The 22,664-nt window shown below is 38.6% G+C and overlaps 2 protein-coding genes across 6 annotated transcripts in view; one reads left to right on the top strand and one right to left on the bottom strand.

The window, feature by feature from the left end:
* Positions 1 to 11,649, top strand: part of CFAP43 (cilia and flagella associated protein 43) — a 99,101-nt gene extending 87,452 nt beyond the window's left edge. For 2 of the 5 annotated variants that reach the window (XM_058436045.1, XM_032178405.2), the window contains 5 exons: positions 275 to 434; positions 7,795 to 7,959; positions 9,383 to 9,463; positions 10,096 to 10,249; positions 11,236 to 11,638. In XM_058436045.1, coding sequence (XP_058292028.1) covers positions 275 to 434; positions 7,795 to 7,959; positions 9,383 to 9,463; positions 10,096 to 10,249; positions 11,236 to 11,402 — 727 coding nt within the window. In that variant the 3' untranslated portion in view covers positions 11,403 to 11,638. Of the gene's footprint in view, positions 1 to 274; positions 435 to 7,794; positions 7,960 to 9,382; positions 9,464 to 10,095; positions 10,250 to 11,235 lie in introns of all 5 variants that reach the window. The other 3 variants (XM_058436044.1, XM_058436043.1, XM_058436042.1) reach the window with 2 other exon arrangements.
* A 3,496-nt stretch (positions 11,650 to 15,145) lies between these two features.
* SFR1 (SWI5 dependent homologous recombination repair protein 1) lies at positions 15,146 to 19,396 on the bottom strand. Its single transcript, XM_032178419.2, has 4 exons — positions 18,791 to 19,396; positions 18,498 to 18,619; positions 17,463 to 17,873; positions 15,146 to 16,051 (listed from the first exon to the last, which is right to left on the bottom strand). Exons 2-4 carry the CDS (start codon positions 18,591 to 18,593, stop codon positions 15,860 to 15,862), a joined length of 699 nt encoding a protein of 232 aa, XP_032034310.1. The 5' UTR covers positions 18,594 to 18,619; positions 18,791 to 19,396; the 3' UTR covers positions 15,146 to 15,859.
* Between the last annotated feature and the right edge of the window lie 3,268 nt (positions 19,397 to 22,664).

Here is a 22,664-nt window from a genome sequence, read left to right on the forward strand (position 1 = left end):
TACCGTCAAAATTATACAATCTTTTCTTAATCCTAAAGTAAAAATCTATAAATGTATTTCTGTCCATACCATTCTTTGAGCAACCCAGGTGTAATTCTGCATCAATAGGAAGAGGTTTCAGAGAGACCTCTAGGAAAGCTCATCATCAGGAAAATATTCTCCACACTAATCTCCAGCATGTTTTCCTTAGCTGATTTGATTTTTATATTCTCAGATAATAGGTGAAATTTGAAATATATTACAACTACTTGCTTTGAAGTCCTTTTCAATTTAGATTACAGGAAGAGAAAGTGAGATTCCAGTTGAATTTGACAATTCAAATTCTTCTTAAACAAGGACAAGTAGAACTGGAAAATTTCCAGCTAGTACTGGAGTATTCTGATGCAATTCTCATCAACAAGAACATAATTGAAGATTTGAATTCTGCGATTCGGGTAATTATACTTTTTATTTTTATTTTAATTCAAGGTCTTGCTTTGTTACTCAGGCTAGAGTCTTGTGGCACAATCATGGCTCACTGCAGCCTTAACCCTTGGCTAGGCTCAATAGATCCTCCCACCTTCACCTCCCAAGCAGCTGGGAGTACAGGTTCACACCAGCACACCCAGCTAATTGTTTTAAAATTAGTTTTTTGTAAAAACAGAGTCTTAATATGTTGCCCAGGCTGTTCTCAAACTCCTGAGCTCAAGTGATCCTCCTGCTCTGGCCTCCCAAAGTGCTGGAATTCATAGGCGTAAGCCACTGCACGTGGCCAATTATACTTTTTTAAAGACAAAACGTATTGCCTGCTGTACCAAATATTTTACATTATTCTCCCATTTTCATAAGTAATTTTAATTCATTTAAGTCAGTGGTTTCCTAACTGTTAAAATCATTTGAAGAACTTTATAAACGTGCCCAGACCCCACCCCCAGGATGGGTATTTTTCAAAAGCTCCCTCCATAATTCTAAGGTTCAAGAAGGATCACAGAGCTAAATGTCCATTCTAGTATGCCATCGTTTTGTTAGGCCCAGCCTACTCAGGCAAAGATAGTCTTAGATAAGCTTAGTTAGTTGATTTCAGACCTTACTTCTTTTCTAATATGAACATTTAATGTTATTTCTCTATAAGCTTTAGGTATAATTGAGTCCTAAAAAAAAAAATTCCCTATAAGCTTTATTTTATCTGTATTCTACAAATTTTAATATTTTGTGTTTTAATTTTCTTTTAAATATTTTCTAATTTCTGTTGTGACTTCCTATTTGATTCATGAGTTATTTAAAAGCGTGTTATTTAATTTCTAAATATTTGGGGATTTTGTGCTATTTGGGAATTAGATGATAATGCTACTGTACATTTTATTTTTACAAATGCTATAAACACAAAACATATTGGTATTATTTTTGCTTTAGACAATTATCTTTTAGAATAATAAAAATGTGAAAAGAGGTGTTTTCTATTTACCTTAATTTTCACTATTTCAAAAGATCTTTATTTCATTGTGTAGATCCAAATTTCCATCTTGTATCATTTACCTTCTGCTTGAAGAACTTCCTTTAACTTAATTGAAGTACAAGCCTGCTGGTAATGAATTCTCTCCATTTTTCTTTATCTGAAAAAGTTTTTAATCACCTTCATTGTTGAAAGATACTTTGCTAGATTCACTGGATTGCCAGGTTCGTTCATTTGTTCTCTCTCTCTCTCTCTTTTCATTTTAAAGATGTTCATTTTCTTCTGAACATCTAGATAGTTTCTGACAAGGTTTCTGGTATATTTTTTATCTTTGTTCGTCTGAATTTAATGTGTCTGGCTTTGAGATTTTTTATCTTTGTTTTTCAGCAGTTTGAACACAATGTGTCTAGGTGGGGATAGGGGGTGGTATGCACATGTGTGCGTGAGATTCTTGAGGTTCTCTGAGCTTCCTCAATCTGTGATTTGATATTTGTCATTATCTTTGGAAAATTCTCATTGATTATCTCTGAATATTTCTTCTGCCCTGTTCGCTCTCTCTTTTTCTACTGGGATTCCAATTACACACGTGTCAGATTGTCTGATACTGTTCCACATCTCTTAGATATTCCATACTTATTGTATTTCACTCTTTGTTCTCTTTATGTTTCAGTTTGGGTAATTTCTGTTGCCCTACATTCAAGTTCATTCATTCTTTCTTATGCTGTGTCTAGTCTGATAATGAGCCCATCAAAGGCAAAATATCTGTTACCATATTATTGTAGATAGATAGATAGATAGATAGATAGATAGATAGATAGATAGATAGATAGATAGACTTACATTTAGTATTTCTGTTTAACTTACAGTTTCCATCCCTCTGCTGAAATTCCCCATTTGTTCATGCTTGTCTCTCCTTTCCAAAAATTTTTGTTTTAGAAAAGTTGTAAAGATAGTACAGAGAATTCTCATATACCCCTTATCCAGTTTCTTATATTTTTATTATTTTCCATCAGTATGGTACATTTGTCACAACTATTGAACTAATATTGACACATTATTATTAACTAAAGTACAAACTTTATTCACTTTTCCTTAGTTTTTACTTAAGGTCATTTTTCTGTTCCAGGATCTCATCAGGATGCATTTTATTTAGTTGTCATGTCTTTCTTTCTTTTTTTTTTCTTTTTTTTTCTCTTTAGACTGAGCTTTGCTCTTGTTGCCCAGGCTGGTGTGCAATGGCACTGTCTCAGGTCACTGCAACTGCAACCTCTCCCTCCTGGGTTCAAGCGATTCTATTGCCTCAGCCTCCCGAGTAGCTGGGATTACAGGCATGCGCCACCACACTCGGCTAATTTTGTATTTTTAGTAGAGGCGGGGTTTCTCCATGTTGGTCAGGCTAGTCTCGAACTCCCAACCTCAGGTGATCTGCCCACCTCGGCCTCCCAAAGTGTTGGGATTACAATCGTGAGCCACCGTGCCACCAGCCAGTTGTCATTTCTTTCTACATAGTGACAGTTTCTCAGTTTTGTCTTGTTTTTGATGACCTTGACAGTTTATTGTAGAGTAATAGTCAGTTATTTTGTAGAATGTGCCTCAACTGTGGTTTCTCTGATGTATTTATCACTATTCACCTGGAGTATGGAGAAAGAGAACACAGATGCCCTCTCGGCACATGATTTCAAGGATACATGCTATCAACATGTCATCACTGTTTATTGAATCTTGACCACCTGAATTGAGGTAGTGTTTTGTCAGGCTTCTTTACTATAAAGTTACTTTTTCTCCACTGTTCCATGCTATACTCTTTATAAGGAAATTAGTCATAATTATTTTAAATTTCCCATCTGATACTTCTAACACCTGTCATCTCTGATCTAGGTGTGTTGATTGCTTTGTAACTTAGTTTTTTAGAGATATTTTTATTGTGGTATAATACACATCACATAAAATGTACTATTTTAACCATTTAAAGTGCGCAAGTCAGTGGCAATTAATATATCACAAAGTTGTGCAGCTAGTGCTGCTATCTAGTTCCAGAACATTTTGTTTTGTTTTGTTTTTTGTTTTTTGAGACAGGGTCTGGCTCTGTCATTTGGGCTGGAGTGCTGGAGCATGACCTCAGCTCACTGCAACCTCCGCCTCCCAGACTGAAGCCATTCTCCCACCTCTGTAGCTGGAATTACAGACATGTGCCACCACACCTGGCTAATTTTTATATTTTTTTGGTAGAGATGGGGTTTCACCATGTTGCCCAGGCTGGTCTCAAACTCCGGGGCTCAAGCGATCCTCCTGCCTTAGCCTCCCAAAGTGCTGGAATTACAGGAGTGAGGCACCCCACCTGGCCTCAGAACATTTTTTATCATCCTAAAAGGAAACCCCACACTCATTAAGCAATAATTCCCCATTCACCTCTTCCCTTAGCCCCTGGACACCATTAATCTGCATTGTCTCTATGGATTTGCCTATTCTTAGTATTTTGTATGAATGGAATCATACAATAGGTGGCCTTTGTTTTCTGGCTTCTTTCACTTAGCATGTTTTTAAGATTTAACCATGTTGTAGCATGTATCAGTCTTCATTCTTCTTTTATGACCAAATCATATTTCATTTTATGGATATACATTTTGTTTATCCATTCATCAGCTGGTGAATATTTGGGTTATTTCCACCTTTTGGCTATTGTGGTGCCTATAACTGTTCATGCACAAGTTTTTGAAAACCTGTTTTCAGTTCTCTGGGGATGTATACCTAGAAGTGGAATTGCTGGATCGTATGGTCATTGTATGTTTAACTGATTGAGGCACTGCAAACTGTTTTCCATAGTAGCTGCACCATTTCATATTCCCACCAGCAAAGTATGTGGGTTTCACTTTCTCTACGTCCCTATCAAAACTTGTTATTTTCTCTCTTTTTTGTTGTTTGCTTGCTTGCTTTTTAATTACAGCCATCTTAGTGGGTTTATTCTTGATGTAAATTTCTCTAATGACTAATGACATTGAGCATCTTTTCATATGCTTGTTGACCATTTGTATATCTTTGGATAAATGACTACTGAAGTCTTTTGCCCATTTTCAAATTGGGTTTTGTTGTTGAGTTATAAGAGTTTTTTATATGTTCTGGATATTAAACCCTTACATAATTTGCAAATATTTTATCCTCTTCTATGGATTGTCTTATGTTTTTGGTGTTAAATCTAAGAATCAGGCCATGTGCGGTGGCTCATGCCTGTAATCCCAGCACTTTGGGAGGCTGAGGTGGGATCACCTGAGGTCAGGAGTTTAAGACCAGCCTGGCCAAGATGTGAAACCCCATCTCTACTAAAAATACAAAAATTAGCCGGGCATGGTGGCAGGCACCTGTAATCCCAGCTACTCAGGAGGCTGAGGCAGGAGAATTGCTTGAACCTGGGAGGCGGAGGTTGCAGTGAGGCGAGATGGCGCCACTGCACTCCAGCCTGGGTGACAGAGTAAGACTCTGTCTCAAAAAATAAAATAAAATAAAATAAGTAAATATCTAAGAATCAAATCTGAAGTCATGAAGATTTATCCCTGTTTTCTTTTTTCTTTTCTTTTTTTTCTTTTGGAAATGGAGAAATGGAGTCTCGCTCTGTCTGCCAGGCTGGAGTGCAGTGGTATGACCTTGGCTCACTGCAACCTCCACATCCCGGGTTCAAGCGATTCTCCTGCCTCAGCCTCCTGAGTAGCTAGGATTTACAGGCGCCCACCACCATGCCCAGCTAATTTTTGTATTTTTAGTAGAGACAGGGTTTCACCTTGTTAGCCAGGCTGGTCTCAAACTCCTGACCTCAGGTGATCTGCCTGCCTCAGCCTCCCAAAGTGCTGGGATTATAGGCATGAGCCACTGTGCCTGGCCTCAGTCCCTGTTTTCTTCTTTGAAGCAGGGAAGTGTTAGCCATCCAACTTTTTATTTTCAATATTGTTTTGGCTATTCATGATCCTTTGCAGCTTCATATGAATTTGAGGATCAGGTTTTTCCATTTGAAAAAAAAAAAAAAGCCATTGAAATTTTGGCAGTGATTGCATTAAATCTATAGATTCCTTTGAGGAGTACTGTCTTAAGTCTTTTGATCCAAGAACATGGGATGACTTTCCATTTATTTAATCTTTATATTCTTTCAGCAATATTTTGTAGGTTTCTTTGTACACACACTTTTTAGATAAACTTTATTTCTAGGTTTTTTCTTTCTGATATTATTGTAAATGGAATTGATTTATTAATTCTTTTCCAGATTTTTCAGTGGTGATGTATAAAAATACAACTGATTTTTGCATGTTGATCTTATACTCTGCAACTTTGCCAAATTTATGTATTATCTCTAGTAGGGTTTTTGTGGATTCTGTATGACTTTCTCTCTGTATATAGACTCATTAATCTGTGAATATAAATTGTTTTACATCTTTTCAGTTTGGGTGCCTTTTATTTCTTCTTGTTGCCTAATTGCCATGGCTGGAATTTTTATTACAGTGTTGAATCAAAGTGACAAAAAGTGGGACATCCTTGTCTTGTTCCTCATCTTAGTTGGAAAGCTTTCAGTCTTTTATCATTGAGTATGAAGTTATGATGGGTTTTCTGTAAATTCCCGTTATCATGTTGAGGAAGTTCCCTTTTATTCCAAGTCTGTTGCATATTTTTTTTATCATTAAAGTGTGCTGGATTTTGTCAATTTTTTTTCTACATCAATTGACATGATCATGTGAGTTTTTAAATTTGTTCTGTTAATGAGGTATATTACATTGTTTGATTATGCAGACTGCTCTTGCAATCCTAGGATAAATGACACTTGGTCATAGTTATAATCCTTTCAATGTGCTGCTGGAATCAGTTTGCTAGTATTTTATTGAACGTTTTTCTTTTTGTGTATGTATTCATAAGGGATATTGGTCCGTAATTTTCTTGTGATGTCTTTCTCTGGCTTCGGTATCAAGGTACTGCTGGCCTCATATAATATATTAGAAAGTGTTCCCTCCTCTCCTATTTTTTGGAAGCATTTGAGTAGTATTGGTGTAATTTTTCTTTAAATGTTTGATAGAATTCATCAGTGAAGCCTTCTTGTCCTGGGCTTTTCTTTTTTGGGAGGTTTTTGATAACTGATTCAATTATTTACTTGTTTTAGGTCTATTAAAATTTTCTGTTACTTATCGAATTGGTTTTTATAGTTTGTGTGTTTCTAGGAATTTTCTATTTCATCTATGTTATCTAATTTGTTGGTGTAGAATTTTCATAGTATTCTCTTATAATCCTTTTAATTTCTGTAATATTGGTAGTAATATTCTTGATTTCATTTCTTATTTTAGCAATTTGAGCCTTTTTTTTTTCTTAGTCTAGCTAAAGGTTTGTCAATTTTGTTGATTTTTTAAAAGAACCAACTTTTGGTTTCATCATTGACTATTGTTTTTCTATTTTCTTTCTTTCTTTTTTTGAGACAGGGTCTTGCTCTGTCACCCAGGCTGGAGTGCAGTGGCATGAACATGGCTCACTGCAGCCTCGACCTCCTGGGCTCAAGTGATCCTCCTGCCTCAGCCTCCTGAGTAGCTGGGACCACAGGCGTGCACCACTATTCCAAGCTAATTTTTTGATTTTCCGTAGAGTTGAGGTCTTCCTCTGTTGCCTAGGCTGGTCTCAAACTCCTGAGCTCAAGCATTCCTCCTGCCTCAACCTCCCAAGGTGGTGGGATTACAGGCATGAGACACCACACCCAGCATCAGGTGGGAGGACAATGAGTAGGGATACAAATGCATATAGGTTGGTAGATTGGGTGATGGCAAAAAAAAGTTCCTGCCTAATTGTTGACATATAAAGTAAATTGGCTCTGCTATTTAAATGTATCTTATAATCCCTTCTGTTTAGTGACTATCATGCTTTGTAGTGATCAGATTTTGCCCAAGAAGCCATTTTTTAATGTCTGTTTCTTAAAAAGAAGATAGAATTATCTCTGTGATCCAAGTGTTTTCAAATATAGCATTCAGCCTCAAATATTCTATGTTCTTTTTTTCTTTTGAGACGGAGTCTTTCTGTGTCCCCCAGGCTGGAGTGCAGTGGCGTGATCTCGGCTTACTGCAAGCTCCTCCTCCAGGGTTCACGTCATTCTCCTGCCTCAGCCTCCCGAGTAACTGGGACTACAGGCGCCCGCCAACACGCCCGGCTAATTTTTTGTATTTTTAGTAGAGACGGGGTTTCATTGTGTTAGCCAGGATGGTCTCGATCTCCTGACCTCATGATCCGCCCCCCTCGGCCTCCCAAAGTGCTGGGATTACAGGCTTGAGCCACCGCACCCGGCCTAAATATTCTATGTTCTATATGCAGAATCATATTATATGGATATCTAATGTATTTTTTTAAAGACTCAAGGACAAAAGAAAGTTGCTAGCATGATGGAAAGTAAAGATGTACACAAAAGAATACTTCAGATTGAGTGGGAACATAAGAAAATGGAGATGGAAAGGGAAGATCTAAATCAGAAGGCTTGGGATATTCAGATGCTATTTTTTTCAAGAGATCGTCAAAAGGTAAATTCTCCCTACCCCCCTACATAGTTTTAATTTTATTCATTAATGTATTCATTCATTTAACCAGTATTTAATAAGAAGCCTCTGTGATATCAAGCATATTATAAGCCAGAAGTGTTTCAAAATATATCTGTGAGTTATTTTTCTTCCAGTAGTTTACATTTGCAGCCTCCAGTTCTTCATGACCCATTTAGTAGAATCATTCTACTCAGAGCTCACTAAGGATTTCCTGTCAAACCCAGTGATCCTTCAATTCTCTGTAGCATTTAACCATCTTAATTTCCCATTCCGTTGGCTTTCGTCACCCCAAATTAATTTTTCTTCCAACATGTCATACCACTCTGCCTCTTTTACTGGATTCTCTTTTGCCTCTAACACTTCAGTATAGCTGTTCTTCAAGATTTTGCCCTTAGCTGTTTGTGTTTCTTTCCATACCTCTCCCTGGGTGATGTCCTCTGTTTTTCTAACTTCAACGATCACTTCTACAAACTAATCCAAGTTCTGTGGCTTCCAAGCCACGCCCCATTTCTATAGTTTTCACCTCCCAGCAGCTCTTCTTAGTTTGCCTTTTTTGTACATCCCAAATCTACTTTTCAAGGTCTAGTTTAAATACTACCTTCTCCTTCATAAAACTTTTCTTGATTTCCCAAGCCTGGAGAAATTCCATCTCATTACAAACCACCTTTGAATTAGCATGACACTCTACATGGCTTCTGGCAACCAATCCTATCTATGTGATCCTTTTCCCATGAAGACTAGGACATGTTATCTATCTTTGTATCTCCCTCAGTGTCTTTAACTAGGACTTTCTTAATGTGGGACTCAAGTGGAACACTTAAATGTTTGGTGAGTTCAATAAATGAATGAATGAGAAAATAAAGTAGGCATTTGTAATAATTGGTGCTTTGATGTAATAATTAGTGTACATGAATGTATTGATGGCTAAATACAGGGAAATATTATGGCACAAAAGCCAAATCAATCTTTTTTTTTTTTTTTTTTTTTGAGATGGGGTTTTGCTCTTTTTGCCCAGGTGGAGTGCAATGGTGTGATATCTGCTCACTGCAACCTCCACCTCCTGGGTTCAAGCAATTCTCCTGCCTCACCCTCCCAAGCAGCTGGGATTACAGGCATGTGCCACCATACCCGACTAATTTTTTGTATTTTTTAGTAGAGACAAGGTTTTATCATGTTAGTCAGGCTGGTCTTGAACTCCTGATCTCAGGTGATCCACCTGCCTCAGCCTCCCAAAGTGCTGGGATTACAAGCGTATGCCACCACGCCTGGCCAAGCCGAATCAATGTTAACTTACATAGATATTTGTTATGAAAAACAGTAACTTTCAAAGCTAAAACAGCCTTTATAAAGTTATCTATTGAAAGAGAGAAAAATATCCTTACATGTTTTTTTTTTAATCTCAAAGTACCTAAATGAACCAAACTATGAGGCTCTGATTAGTATTCAGATTGGAATAATGGAACAAACCATTGCTGTTTTAGATAAGGTAAGTCTCAAAGACATTGGTTATTATATCCTAACAGTTGTAAATCATTTGAGCAAAGTAATAGTGTTTCAAATCATGAATTTACCTAGACCCTAATAAAATCTTGGTTATTTACTAGTATTCATGAGGTAATTAAAAGTCCCTAAGTAGTGTCTTTGCAACCGTAACCAATGAAATAAAATTAAGCACTTCCTTTAATATTAGAATTAATCCCTGGGGACATATCTGAGTGTAAGTGGGTTTTCTATTTTACATTAGGTTAGGATTTATGTAATAGGAGTGTTGATAGTCTTTCCTTGGCATTGGAAAGGTTTTATTTAATCATCACTGAATAAAAATGGTCAGTTTTTATCATGTAGCATATATTAGAGACAAAGCAATCTCAAGCTTTTAAAATATTCTCTCAGTTTAAGAATATACAAAATGTTTTTTTCTAAAATTTGTTATTAACATACCATTCTACCTTTCAACAAATAACTCGAGTGCCTACTATGCCAGGCACTACAGATATGGTGGTAAGATGTTATCTTAATGATGATAATGTATTTAAAATATAAGAATAATGTCTTTATAGGATAAATTACATTTTTCAAAATTAATTTTGTGGGGTGTCATGGGAACAAAAATTTCAGACCCACAAAAAGAATGTGGAAAACTGCAAGAAACTACTCAAAAAACTTGGAAAGTTCAGCAATCAAAAAGATATAGCAAATTATACCCTAAGCTGCAATCTACGAGAAGAGTTGGTAGCTGTCTCAGAGAGAAAAGACATCTGTAATGCAATGGGTAAGCATGCTTTTTTTTCTTTAACCAACTGTAGGTTTCTTTAAAAGTAATCAGTAATCCTAAAATGTATACAATAGTTAAAAAGCTATCAGCATTTCTTTAAAAATACATTGTTTAAAATAATTTCAACTTTTATTTTAGATTCAGGGAGTACATGTACAAGTTTGTTACTTGGGTATATTGTGTGATGCTGAGGTTTGGGGTATGGAATGATTCCGTCATACAGGTACTGAGCATAGTACCCAATAATTTTTCAGCCCTTCCTCCCTCCTTGCCTCCTCTCTCTAGTAGTCCCCAGTGTTTCTTTTCTTTTTCTTTTCTTTTTTTTTTTTTTTTTTTGAGACAGGGTGTCCCTCTGTTGCCCAAGCTGGAGTGCAGTGGCATGATCTCGGCTCAATGCAACTGATCCTCCACCTCAGCCCCCAAGTCCCTGAACCACAGGCAGAACCCCATCCCGGTTAATTTTTTGTTTTTTGTAAAGAGTGTTTTGTTGAACTCCTGAGCTCAAGTGATCCGCCCACCTCAGCTAACCAAAGTGCTGGGATTACAGGTGTGAGCCACCACACCTGGCCTCCCAAGTGTTTCCTGTTACCATCTTTATGTCCATGAGTACCCACTGTTTAGCTCCCATTTATAAATGAGAACATGTGGTATTTGGTTTTCTGTTCCTGTGTTAATTTGCTTAGGATAATGGCCTCCAGCTACATCCATGTTGCTGCAAAGGACATTATTTCATTTTTTTTTTTATGGCGGTGTAGTGTTCCATGGTGTATATGTACCGCATTTTCTTTATCCAGTCCACTGTTGATGGGGCACCTAGGGTGACTCCATGTCTTTGCTTTTGTGATAGTGCTGCCATAAACATACAAGTGCATATGCCTTTTTGCTACCAGCATTTCTTCCACATGTATGATTCTGAGTGCTGCTTCTGTATTTGAAAGTATTGATAAATAATCGAATTCCTTTCTTCTTCATTTTCGGGATAGGGTCTAAACTGACTTGTGAAAAGATTATCAAAGAACGGTATGAAAACATGATGCAACAGCAGAAGTTAACAAATATTTCAAAACAACAAGCTGAACAGATTTCAATACTACAGACTGAAGTTGAAAGATTAAGGATGAAAACATTTCCTGCTCTTGTTCAAATGTAAAAACGCTGGCAGGAAAACACAAGGCCAAATCAATCATTTAAAAAATCATTTCATTTGGGTAAAATGATTTCCTTTTCTTTCTTACTGGGAAATTGAGTTAGCATGTCCTCTGAGTTGCATGTTTTAGATAAAAAATTGTTTAATTTTAGCCTTAACTGTATACAAATTTTTGTCCTGCATGAATGTGTAAAATACCATGAATTGCTGTTTTTATTCAAGAATAAACAAGACTTGAAGTCAGAAAGTATTCAAGATCTATTTTACTCATTTAATCTGAGTTGGATCAAACATATTTTCATAGTTATGGTATAGAAAGTCTTAAAAAGAAATTCTTTGCCAAACTAGCATTTCTAATTTTATAAAACTGTCAGAAAAGTTATGAGATTATGGATTTTTATCTTTATGCTCTTCTGTTTCTCATTTTCTTCAGTAAGCATTTCTTTCACAATCAGAAAAAAATTACTAGAGTATTTAGATTATTCCCTGCTTCACCAATGAGAACAAAGCTAAATTGTTAGCTTTTTCCAAGCCTTGTATCATTTGTAAATTACAACATATTCTGGCCGGGCGCGGTGGCTCACGCCTGTAATCCCAGCACTTTGGGAGGCTGAGGCATGTGGATCATGAGGTCAGGAGATCGAGACCATCTTGGCTAACATGGTGAAACCCCATCTCTACTAAAAATAAAAAATAAAAATAAAAATAAATTAGCCGGGTGTGGTGGCAGGTGCCTGTAGTCCCAGCTACTAGGGAGGCTGAGGCAGGAGAATGGTGTGAACCCGGGAGGTAGAGGTTGCAGTGAGCCGAGACCACGCCACTGCACTCCAGCCTGGGCAACAGAGCAAGACTCCATCTCAAAAAAAAATTACAACATATTTCAGAGACATCATCTACATTTCTTTTATGTTATAATAAAAAATTCAATTTTGTGCTCTACCGAATAGGGTTTAACAAACAGAAAAATACTTTCTTATTTCCATGAAGTAGTTTATCACTTGTAGATGGTGATAATTATATAATGAGATGAATAATTGGCCAGAAAACTGCTTTGCCCTTCCATAACCTGTGGACTGCTGTCCACAGGGATCATGGACCACAATCTCCAAGTGATGTCACTGTCTCACTGTTCTGCAATTTATGAACTCAATGTTAAGTTTAATCCTCAGTACCATGTCCAATATACACTGATGTAGAGAAAGCAAGAGAGCTATTATAAAATCTTCTGTTCAGAAAAAAAAAAATCTTTAGAAGACGTAATTGACCACCCACATAGTGATCTGTGCTGGATGGGGATGGTAAGGGAAATGATAGGACCAACATTTTGATGATTCCCCTCCTTTGTACTAGACTGACTCATGAAGTAGTCAGTTTGGCTTATTCAGTAGGGAAGTGCCCATGGGTACCATTTCCTACATCTGGGGTCCTTCAAAATTATTCCTGAGATGAGAGTTGTGGGGACAGACCCTAGGGTAAGGGTACAAATACTTTATACTTGAGATGGTATTGCCAGAAGTTCTCTGTCCGTTGGTTTGAGTCAACCATAGATGTACTAGACTTGATTTTTTAAATTATCTTTTCTGGTGACACAAACTCCATTTTCACCTAAGTCAGCTGTCTGGAGACTCCATTTGCTAGTAGTCAGTGCCACAAATTTCACTAGATAATGCTCTGTGGATTCCCAGGTCTTAACAAAGCAAACAGCCAGCAGCATTTCTATTTCTTAGTCATCAACCTTTGTTGACTCTGGCAATGCTCCTTGCTTGACTGCCTTACTTTGAGGCATGGATGGAGTGGGGCTTCGTGGGCACCTCTTGCCATCAAACCATATTCCAGAAGCCCTTTCAACGGGAGATACCTTCTGGTTTGGGGGCTTTGGAAGGACACGTGGGTCATGCACACTAACTCCTCTCTTAATACTGTTCATGGTATTGACTCCTCTCAGCTTCTGCTGAACAGCAAATACATTCATATTTTATAGTTCTTTAAAATATCTATATTATCAACTAGTGATATAATTAACTGGATCAGACACAGTATGGCTTTATGCATAGGAATTAAAATTATAGGATCTATTCCTGGGCTTCAAATCTTGGCTCTGCCATTTGAGTTTTAAATAACCACTTAATTTTGAAATAACTATCTTAAATTTCTTCTTTAAAACTGGAACTAATATTCTAGTTTTTTAAAATTAAAAACAAGTGCTATGTTGCATTAGCTCTCATTTTTATAAGTAAAGCTGTCATAGTCAGTGGTTTTTAATAAATGCATCCCATTAAATTCAACAGAGCAGCTGCTGTGCTGTTGGAACCTAAGCACCCAGTCATTGCCTTGGAAATCCCCATTACCATGCCCCTAAGCTTTCCCAGAACCAGAGTCTCACTGATGCTGTATTTCCCACAAGTGGATATATATGGGTGGCTCCAGGTGATGTGCCTGTCAGCAGTGGGCAGCTGCAGCCTCTGAGATCTGGAGAAGTACCATAATGACCTACCAAAATGCCAGCACCACCACAAGGGGCAACATTTCCCCTGCCACATTTAGGCCGCTGGTTGGCGGCAAGCAGTGGTAAGAGGCTGGCTGGTAAGTACTAGAACAGTAGAAGTCCACAGGGGTGCCCATCTAGGAATCCCAGTGCCAGAGGAGGCTCATACGAGGTCTGGGCCAGTCTCCTCTGACTCACAAAGGCCAACAGCACAGGAATTTGTGTATGTGGGCAGGCCTAAGAGTTTACTGGCATGGCACTAACAATTAGAATGGACACAAAAGCAGGGCCCTGGCGTCTCCTGCTGTGCCAAACATTCAACACTGGTTGGATTATGTGGAGGGACTGGACTGAAAGTGGGATGTACTTGAGGGGGGTTCAGAGGAGTGCTAAACTAGTAGGGAAGTGCTTTTGAAAAAGCTAAGTAAAGCTGTTTTAACACTTAAAAGGGCCCAAAAGCAGAAATCCAGAAAGCTCTTAAGAATGACTAGCAACTAAAACCAGGAAGCCACTGATCCATAAAATTCTCTCCTATCACCTCTGCCTTTCTCAGTAAGCACACTCACTGCCCTTAAGCATGTCAGCTCTGCTGCTTCCAGGTATATATACGATAGCTGCAGTCACAAAAACAGATGCGCTTTCTTTTCCTGAGCTAAATTCCAAATTTTCAGGGACTGGCCCAGTTTGGGTTCTATCTCCATATATGGCCAAAATGATAGGTATAACTGTATAACTTGGCAGCAGAAACCCAACCCTGTGGAGGTGGGTTCATAAATAGAATAAACAATCTAAATTTAACCCATTTCACAGATGAAGCTAGAAAGGCAAATGCAAAGAACCTTATATGCCATGATACCTTCATGTGGGTGGGAGATAAGAAAATGTAGTTTTATAAGAAACAGATGGTTTAGCCGGGTGCAGTGGCTCACACCTGTAATCCCAGCACTTTGGGAGGCCGAGGTGGGCAGATCACCTGAGGTCGGGAGTTCAAGACCAGCCTAACCAACATGGAGAAACCCCATCTCTACTAAAAAATACAAAATTAGCCAGGGTGGTGGCTCATGCCTGTAATCTCAGCTACTCGGGAGGCTGAGGCAGTAGAATCGCTTGAACCCCAGAGGCAGAAGTTGCGGTGAGCCGAGATTGTGCCATTGCACTCCAGCCTGGGCAACAAGAGCGAAACTCTGCCTCAAAAAAAAAAAAAAAAAAAAAAGAAATAGATAGTTGTTTCACTAAATGATGAATATGAGAAACATATTTGAAGAGACAGGGAAGAATATGGTTTTGGACATATGAGTTTAATTACCTGCTAGATTGTCAGATGGAAATATGTGGTAAATGGATGGAAACAAGGTGCATAAACTTAGGACAGAGGCAGAAATTTTTAAACTTTAGGGTTTAGACATTCACCAGATTGGACAATTTTTAACATTTAAAATAAAACTTTTTGTCATAAAAAACAAAACAAATATAGTAAAACTAGTTTCCAGAACTGCCCAAATGACTTTTTAAACATGATTTAAATGTCATGTTTTCTTTGGCAAATCTATCCAAAATACTAATTTTCCTTTTAGAACTTAGTTTATAATTTAAAGTGCCCTTAATTTTATCACTGAGATACCTTCCTCTGAGCCCTAATAGTTTTGGGAGGCCTAGGCAGTGGATCACCTGAGGTCAGGAATTCGAGACCAGCCTGGCCAACGTGGTGAAACCCAGTCTCTACTAAAAATGCAAAAGTTAGCCGGGCACGGTGGCGGGCGCCTGTAATCTCAGCTACTCGGGAGGATGAGGCAGGAGAATTGCTGGAACCCGAGAGGCGGAGGTTGCAGTGAGTCAAGATCGCACCATTTGCACTCCAGCCTGGGTGACAAGAGAGAGACTCAGTCTCAAAAAAAAAAAAAAAAAAAAAAAAGTGCCTAAGTATCTTTTAATTAAGTTGTCATTCTCAAAGATATTCTGGAGCAAAAATCAGGAATTAAACATCTATAAATTCTTCTTCACTTCTGTTATAGTGTAGCAATTTATCATCTAACCCATAGTGGTCTATCAATTGAGTAAGGCTTAGTTTCTTGTTCTCTTCAGACACAGCTGACTGCAACTCATAAAGCAACAGCTGGCTACAGCTTCTCCACTTCTTTATTAACAACTGTAACTGAGACAGATCATTCTGAAACAGAAAAAAAAAAAATGTATGTCAATAACTAGTCATGCTAGTTCAACTTAATTAAAGTTGTTAAATTAGTGGATGTGCAGGTTTAAAGGCTAACATACCCAGGGATGAATGGGACTTCTATCTAGGAAAAAGTAGGATGGTCATATGTAGAATGGTTACAATGTCACTCAACTTGAGTTCTATGGCTATTTTGTTGGCTTAAGCTCTGGGCCATCCTTATGATAAGGGAAAAATCAAATCATTAAATAGGGACAAAACTATGTCAAGAAGCAATAATACAGGGAAAAATCTACTGTATTACAACTGTACTTTTTAAAAAATGTCACTATGCTTTCCACTAAATGTTGGTATGAACCTAAAACTGCTCTTTAAAATGACAATATTCAAGTTAAAAATATTTTTTTAGGCTGGGCATGGTGGCTCACACCTGTGATCCCAGCACCTTAGGAGGCCAAGGTGGGAGGACTGCTTGAGCCCAGGAGTTCAAGACTACACTGTGCAAAATAGCAAGACTCTATGTCTACAAAAAAATAATTTTAAAAAATTAGCCAGGTGTGATGGCACATGTCTGTAGTCCCAGCTACTGGGGAGGCTGAGTTGGGAGGATCACTTGAGCCCAGGAGTTCAAGGCTGCAATAAGCTATGACTGCACCACTGCCCTCCAGGCTGGGCAACAGAGACCATGTCTCTAAAAAAAGAATGAATAAATTAAATATATTTTTTCAACATTCAATACTCCTAAATTTTATTTTTTAAAAACCCTAAAATTTCAAGAGAACAAATGAGATACACTATCCGATCCATCACTAATTCCACATAGTTCAGGGAAAATGAGCTATTGCATATATGTATGAATTTTCCAGGTAATAAAGGTTATTCTCCTTCCAAGTACCCAAGTTCTATGTAATTCAACCTATATGGGTTGAAATCTAAAATATAATATATATATATATTTTTTTTCTCAAATAAAATGACTGAATCACATTAATTATTTGGGGGAGACACAAGATCATTACTAAAAATACCTTTTATTGTACTCTACAGCCCATTTTTAGTTTTACTAATTCACTGTCAGCTTTCACTTCTGTTCCCTTTGTACTTGCATCTAACATTTAATACTTCTAATATTGCTGTGGGCTAGAAACTAGAGAGAAAAGTTTAACTGCATATTAAATAAGAGCTGAGATTCTTAAAAAGTTTTACCTGGTGTTTAAGGGCCTTTTCTACTCTAAATCTACAGTTGAATTAAAGTTGTTGGAAGCCAGGTTTCTGAATATTTGGCTTATTGCTTATTATGGTAAAAAACAACAACAATAATAAAAACCTTATTTTCTATTTTTGAAATTACTTTCATGCAATTTATGTAAAAATAAAAATTATGCAATGGTCCTGAAATTCTTCTCACCTTTGATCTATACATTTGGACTAGTTTTAGCCTCCGAAGAAGGTCTTCTTTCTCCTGAACCTGCTTCACCAATTTGGCTTTTTCATCGTTTAATCTTTGTTTAGGAAGCTTCTCATTCACAAACTCATTTTGGAGAGCACTGCATGATCCAGGATCAAGTGACTGAGATTCACAGACACTGAGATTCTTCAAAGTATTTTTCAAATTTGTATTTTCTTCAAATTCACTGTCTATGTGTTTAAAACTTTCTTGAAATTCCAAACAGTTTTTCTCTGTGGAAGATGCTGGTTTCTCTGAAAAGGTCTGATCATTTTCTTCTCTCTCTACTTTAAGACGTTTCACCACATTGTAACAGGAATTAAATGAAAATCTTGTTTTCCTCAATCTTTCTCTAAGTGTTGCACTCATAGGCTATAAAGAGCACAAAACATTAAAAATGTGAATCAAGAAAAACATTCTTGATGTCAATAAATCACCAGAAGTAAAGGCCTTCCATTTCTATGCTAGACACCACTAGATGGCTTTCTGTCTCCACATCTAAAGAAGGCATCACAAAATGACTTTAATTTCTGGAAGCTCCATTTGTTTTATTTCCTTTTTACTTCAGCAAGATCAACACCTTTCTGAAAGTGTCGAGAGGTTTATCCCAGTAATCAGGGAATATTTGTTCAGTAACAAGCACATGCCTGATAGTACTCCAGGTGCTTCAGAATTACAGAGTAAGGAAAAGACAGACTCTGCCACTAAAGACCTTCATAATAATATTGCACAGATTCAAACTTTCTCCATTTGGAGTATTGTAATAACCTAATCTGAAACTAACTGAAATGAATTGATTCAAGAGGAAAATATGGAAGGGGGCTGGTGGGTGTCATATATGTCACCTTAGAAAAAAACAAAATTATTTAATAAAATATCTACTTATTTATGCTACACATTATGTTAATTAACAACCTTCCGTAGAATTTAAACCACCATTGCCACAATACTTAGAAACACAGAATGGATCCACTGGAAGAACAAAGATTTTCATACTTGTTTTCGGGAACTATTTGTATAGGGAGATGATGGATTCGCAGAGGCCTGAGGAGTGCTAGGTAAAACCACAGCTGAGTCTGACGGACTTTCCATCTTGAAAGTGAAATCTTAGTTTTTCTCTAAAAAAGAAAAATTATAAAGAAAGAATCAAATTAACCACACCTCTCTATAGTCGACTTTTATCAAATAATATATTTTATTGGTGTACAAAGCATCCACAAGTAAGCCAGATATTTCTTCTAATTTCACTTTGTAATTCACTCTTGCTCTTTTTGCAGTTTTCCATTTACCTTCCCACATAGGGATCACTAAGTTTTTCATGACACATCGACCAGCTAGTATCTCAGTCACCAGACTCTCCTTGTTTTCGTTTCATCCACCAAAATATATTCAAATTCTGCCTTGGAAAGAGGGAAGAATAACAGCTTTAGATAATCAGGAATTATTTATTATGACAGCTTCATAATTCAAGAAGATATAGCCGAAACCTTGACTCAAGAACAATAAGACCTGAATGTCACCCATCCTGAACTCTCCAAGCTGTACTAGAACCCGTTACCCCGCCGGCCCGAGGCGTTAAGAAACACAGCGGAGATGCATTTACGCCCGTCTGTAGCCTTTTAGTTTAAGCAGCGAATAGGGAGTGAAAAGGAGAGTGGACTGAAATTGCTTCCTCCGACAAAGGAATCAACTTTTGAGGGGCAAACTAGGGGCGGGAGTCGTCCCCTCCTTCCCCTCATTTCAGAAAGCCCACTAGTTCCCCGGAGACCCCAGGCATAAGGTGAGGTTGAGTTCCCCAGACCCGGAAAGGGAGCTCAACTCGACTCCACAGCCGACTCCCGGGGAAGCCCACGTCTCAGGGATTCCCCCTTCCCCTCAGCAGAGTACCTCCCTCCGCCATTCCCAGCGAGAGCAAAAAAGCGTGCGAACCTGCGGCCGTAAATTGACCCTGTGGCAGGGGCGGGGCCGTGCGGGAGGCGGAAAAGGCGCGCAATTGGCCAGATTGACTGACGCGCGAGGCGCCGCTTCACTCAGCGACTCAGAGCGGCCGCACTGCGCGCGCGCCTCCGCCAGCGGGCGGTTGGGGCGGGGCTTGGCCCACACGATGGGCGGCCGAGACGCATGATTGGCAGAATTAACCGGTGCGCGCGGCTCTCCCCGCCCAGCGCCCGAGAGCAGGGGGAGTGCGCGCGCGCGCGGCCGTGATTTGCAGCAGGTCTTCGGGGCGGGCGAGGCTGAGCTTCGGAATGTCAAACCAATCCTGAGGGGGGCGCGCTTCCGTTCGCGGCTTCTGTTGCCTTATTTTCAACCGCCGTCCCTTCAGGCTTCCTTGTTTTTGTGCGTCTGTGAAGTGCGCCTGAAAGTGCCTCCCCCACCCCCGCCAGCCCGCCGCCTCCATTCTCTGGCTCCAGTCAGTCTCGTCTCCCCGCTCGTCACAGAAAAGGCTTTACTCAGACGTGGCTCGGCCAGAAGCCGCACGGCTGGCTGCATGTTAGATTTACAGCTTGTAGACTCCCCAGAGGCGAGACCACAAAAGAACAGCGTTGGGTTCCAGCCTATTGAGAATGAAACATGTTAGAAATCTATCCGAGAGTCCTGGCACTTTAGCTGAGCTCATCGCTAGCTTTTTTGGCTGCCGCAAACTCGGCGGTTCCGTCGCTAGGTTTTTTTTCGTTGTAAACAAAAAACCGTTTCTGTACCTCAGTATTCAGGCTCCTTAGCGTGACCTCAAATCTTTTACTCAAATCTGAGGGAAAATGTAGCCCAAGGAAATTTGTTGTGGCGCAACACAGGAAGCAGAACAATCACGATATGAGATTGTGTCGGTCCAAAATTCACGTTTGAGACCGATAGGGCCCTTGCCGGCCACCGGGCAGCAACATCCTCCGTCGAGAAAATCCCCCCCCGCCCCCCACGCTTCCAGTGTGGCGAGGTTCTGTTGCTACGCGACGACAAAGTTAGCTACACTGGGTGGAGCACTGGGTTTAGGGAAAGAGTTGAGTAACTTCTGAGTCACGTGGAAGTTGGGAATTTCCAGGGGCCAGTGTTTTCAGTCCCTTTTATTGAATGGCCATTTTAAACATTGATATCGTCTCTTTACTATTAATAACATCTGACAGTAATGGCTTAGAAGTGGCCAAAAGGGAGTTACCTGAGTCTTAAGCAGTCACGTATAATAATTACAGAACCTGAGGACTACCTAAAGGAATGATTAGGGGCGTAGACGTCAAATTGTCTAGTCAAATTGTCTAGGTTCAAATTCTGGCACCATTCTTTATGTGCTTCTTAATGAGGTGATTCTGTGCCTCAGTTTCTTCATCTCTTAATATGGGATTGGGGAATTAAATGAGAACTGGTGAGAGGCAGCTGGAATAGAGCTAGGGATCTAGGAAGCACTCAGTAGTTATTTTATATATGCAAGTGTATTCACCATTCCCTAATTGATTTAAGGGAATGTATCACCTTCAGTTTCACCCCTTGATTTATCTCCCACCCCCAAAAAAAGCACATATATTTTTAAAAGATGCTGTGATCTGTAAGATCCCACAAAATATAAACCATAAATAGCAGAAAATGTAGAGCCTCACATATGATTAATAATACATATTTCACTCCTAACATTTTTTAAAATTACATAAGTTAACCCCAAGGGATCTACAAAGTGGAAGAGAGAACTCATGATTTTGTGATAAAGGTGTTACTCACCTCACCAAGCTGCAGGTCTCGGTCTGTACATTTATTTCTCCCTTTACTCATCCATTGGCATCAGTTAATCTCAAAGAAAAAGCAGAATGATTTGTTCTGACACTAGAAGCACAATGCAGACTCTGCATATTCTTTATACCTCCTGGCATAAGGGCGAGTTGTTTTTATGAGTCTCTAAAATCAGCTGCTCCCAAATCCTTTTACCGTTACAACCTAAGCTTAGAGCTGTGTTTTTCCTGGCTGCAGAAAGGAAAACAACATTTTGCCTTGCAAATGTTCTGACTTGCTTATTATGTGAACTGGTATCTTAAAATGGGATTGTTTGGCAAGATTTTCAAAGAACTTTAGAACAAATGCTCAGAAAAACCCGTATTTCAGAAATGTGCATTTGTTGATCTATGTCTCTGGCTTTCATGCATTATTAGAACTGTATTATCTCCCTATACGTAAGTTTGTATTTTACTTAACCTTTTCACATAACAAATTGAAAACCCAGTTTCCTCTCGGTTTCATTTCAGAGATCTGGAATATAGCCCCAATACTTTTAATTGTACCTTTAGATAAAGCATAGCGTACATTTCAATGTCTTAAGTGACTTGAAATCTATTAGCCTGTGAAGACTTTGGTGTTTCTGACACAGGACATTGTATGTTTCGTATGAAACTTTTCAGGCAGGAAAAAATACTGGCCCAGTGAGCCAGGAAGCAAAGACTCCTTACCCTACCATAGAGAACAATTTAAGCAATAGAATCCAGTAATAATAGTAATTAATATCAACTTAAGTCAGGCTTTCCGTGTGTTTTAAAATTTCTTCAATACCCAAGGCTACTGTTGGCTACTTTGTTACTCATCAGGGAGTGGTAAAATGCTTCGTTCTTGTCTGTAATTATTGTTGGTGGGATGATGATATAGACCTAAAATCTTTATGAGGTTTTAAAAAATTTTTTTTATTCTTATTCTTGTCTAATGGCAAGAATAGTAAATAGTCTCTCAGTTTCTCTCTCTCTACCTATACAAAAACGCACAAACACACGTACTTTTTAGCCACAATTAAAATGTTCATTTTACTTTTTAAATTCTCAGCTTTAGTATTATTTTTTAATCAACAATAGTCTCAAGGTAACCTAAATTATATTACCATATACTTTTCTGTATTGACAAAAATTTTTGTGTCATGTGGATATAACTAGTATCCATAGGTTTGTTTTTTTTTTTTAAAAAAAGAACGACATAGGCCAGGCACAGTGGCTCATGCCTGTAATCCCAGCACTTTGGGAGGCCGAGGCGTGCTGATCATAAGGTCAGGAGTTCAAGACCAGCCTGGCCAATATGGTGAAATCCTGTCTCTACTAAAAATACAAAAATTAGCCGGGCGTGTTGGTGGGCGTCTGTAGTCTCAGCTACTTGGGAGACTGAGGCAGGAGAATTGCTTGAACCTGGGAGGCGGAGATTGCAGTG

Source organism: Hylobates moloch, unplaced genomic scaffold (genome assembly GCF_009828535.3).
Source record: "Hylobates moloch isolate HMO894 unplaced genomic scaffold, HMol_V3 SCAFFOLD_3, whole genome shotgun sequence".
Taxonomy (NCBI): Eukaryota; Metazoa; Chordata; class Mammalia; order Primates; family Hylobatidae; genus Hylobates; species Hylobates moloch.

Coding starts and splice junctions, on each gene's coding strand:
- SFR1 (XM_032178419.2), bottom strand. CDS start 18,593: ATGGAAAGTCCGTCAGACTCAGCTGTGGTTTTACCTAGCACTCCTCAG. Junction 17,874..18,497: donor CAAATAGTTCCCGAAAACAA/GTATGAAAATCT, acceptor TGCTCTTTATAG/CCTATGAGTGCAACACTTAG. Junction 16,052..17,462: donor TCCAAATGTATAGATCAAAG/GTGAGAAGAATT, acceptor TTTCTGTTTCAG/AATGATCTGTCTCAGTTACA.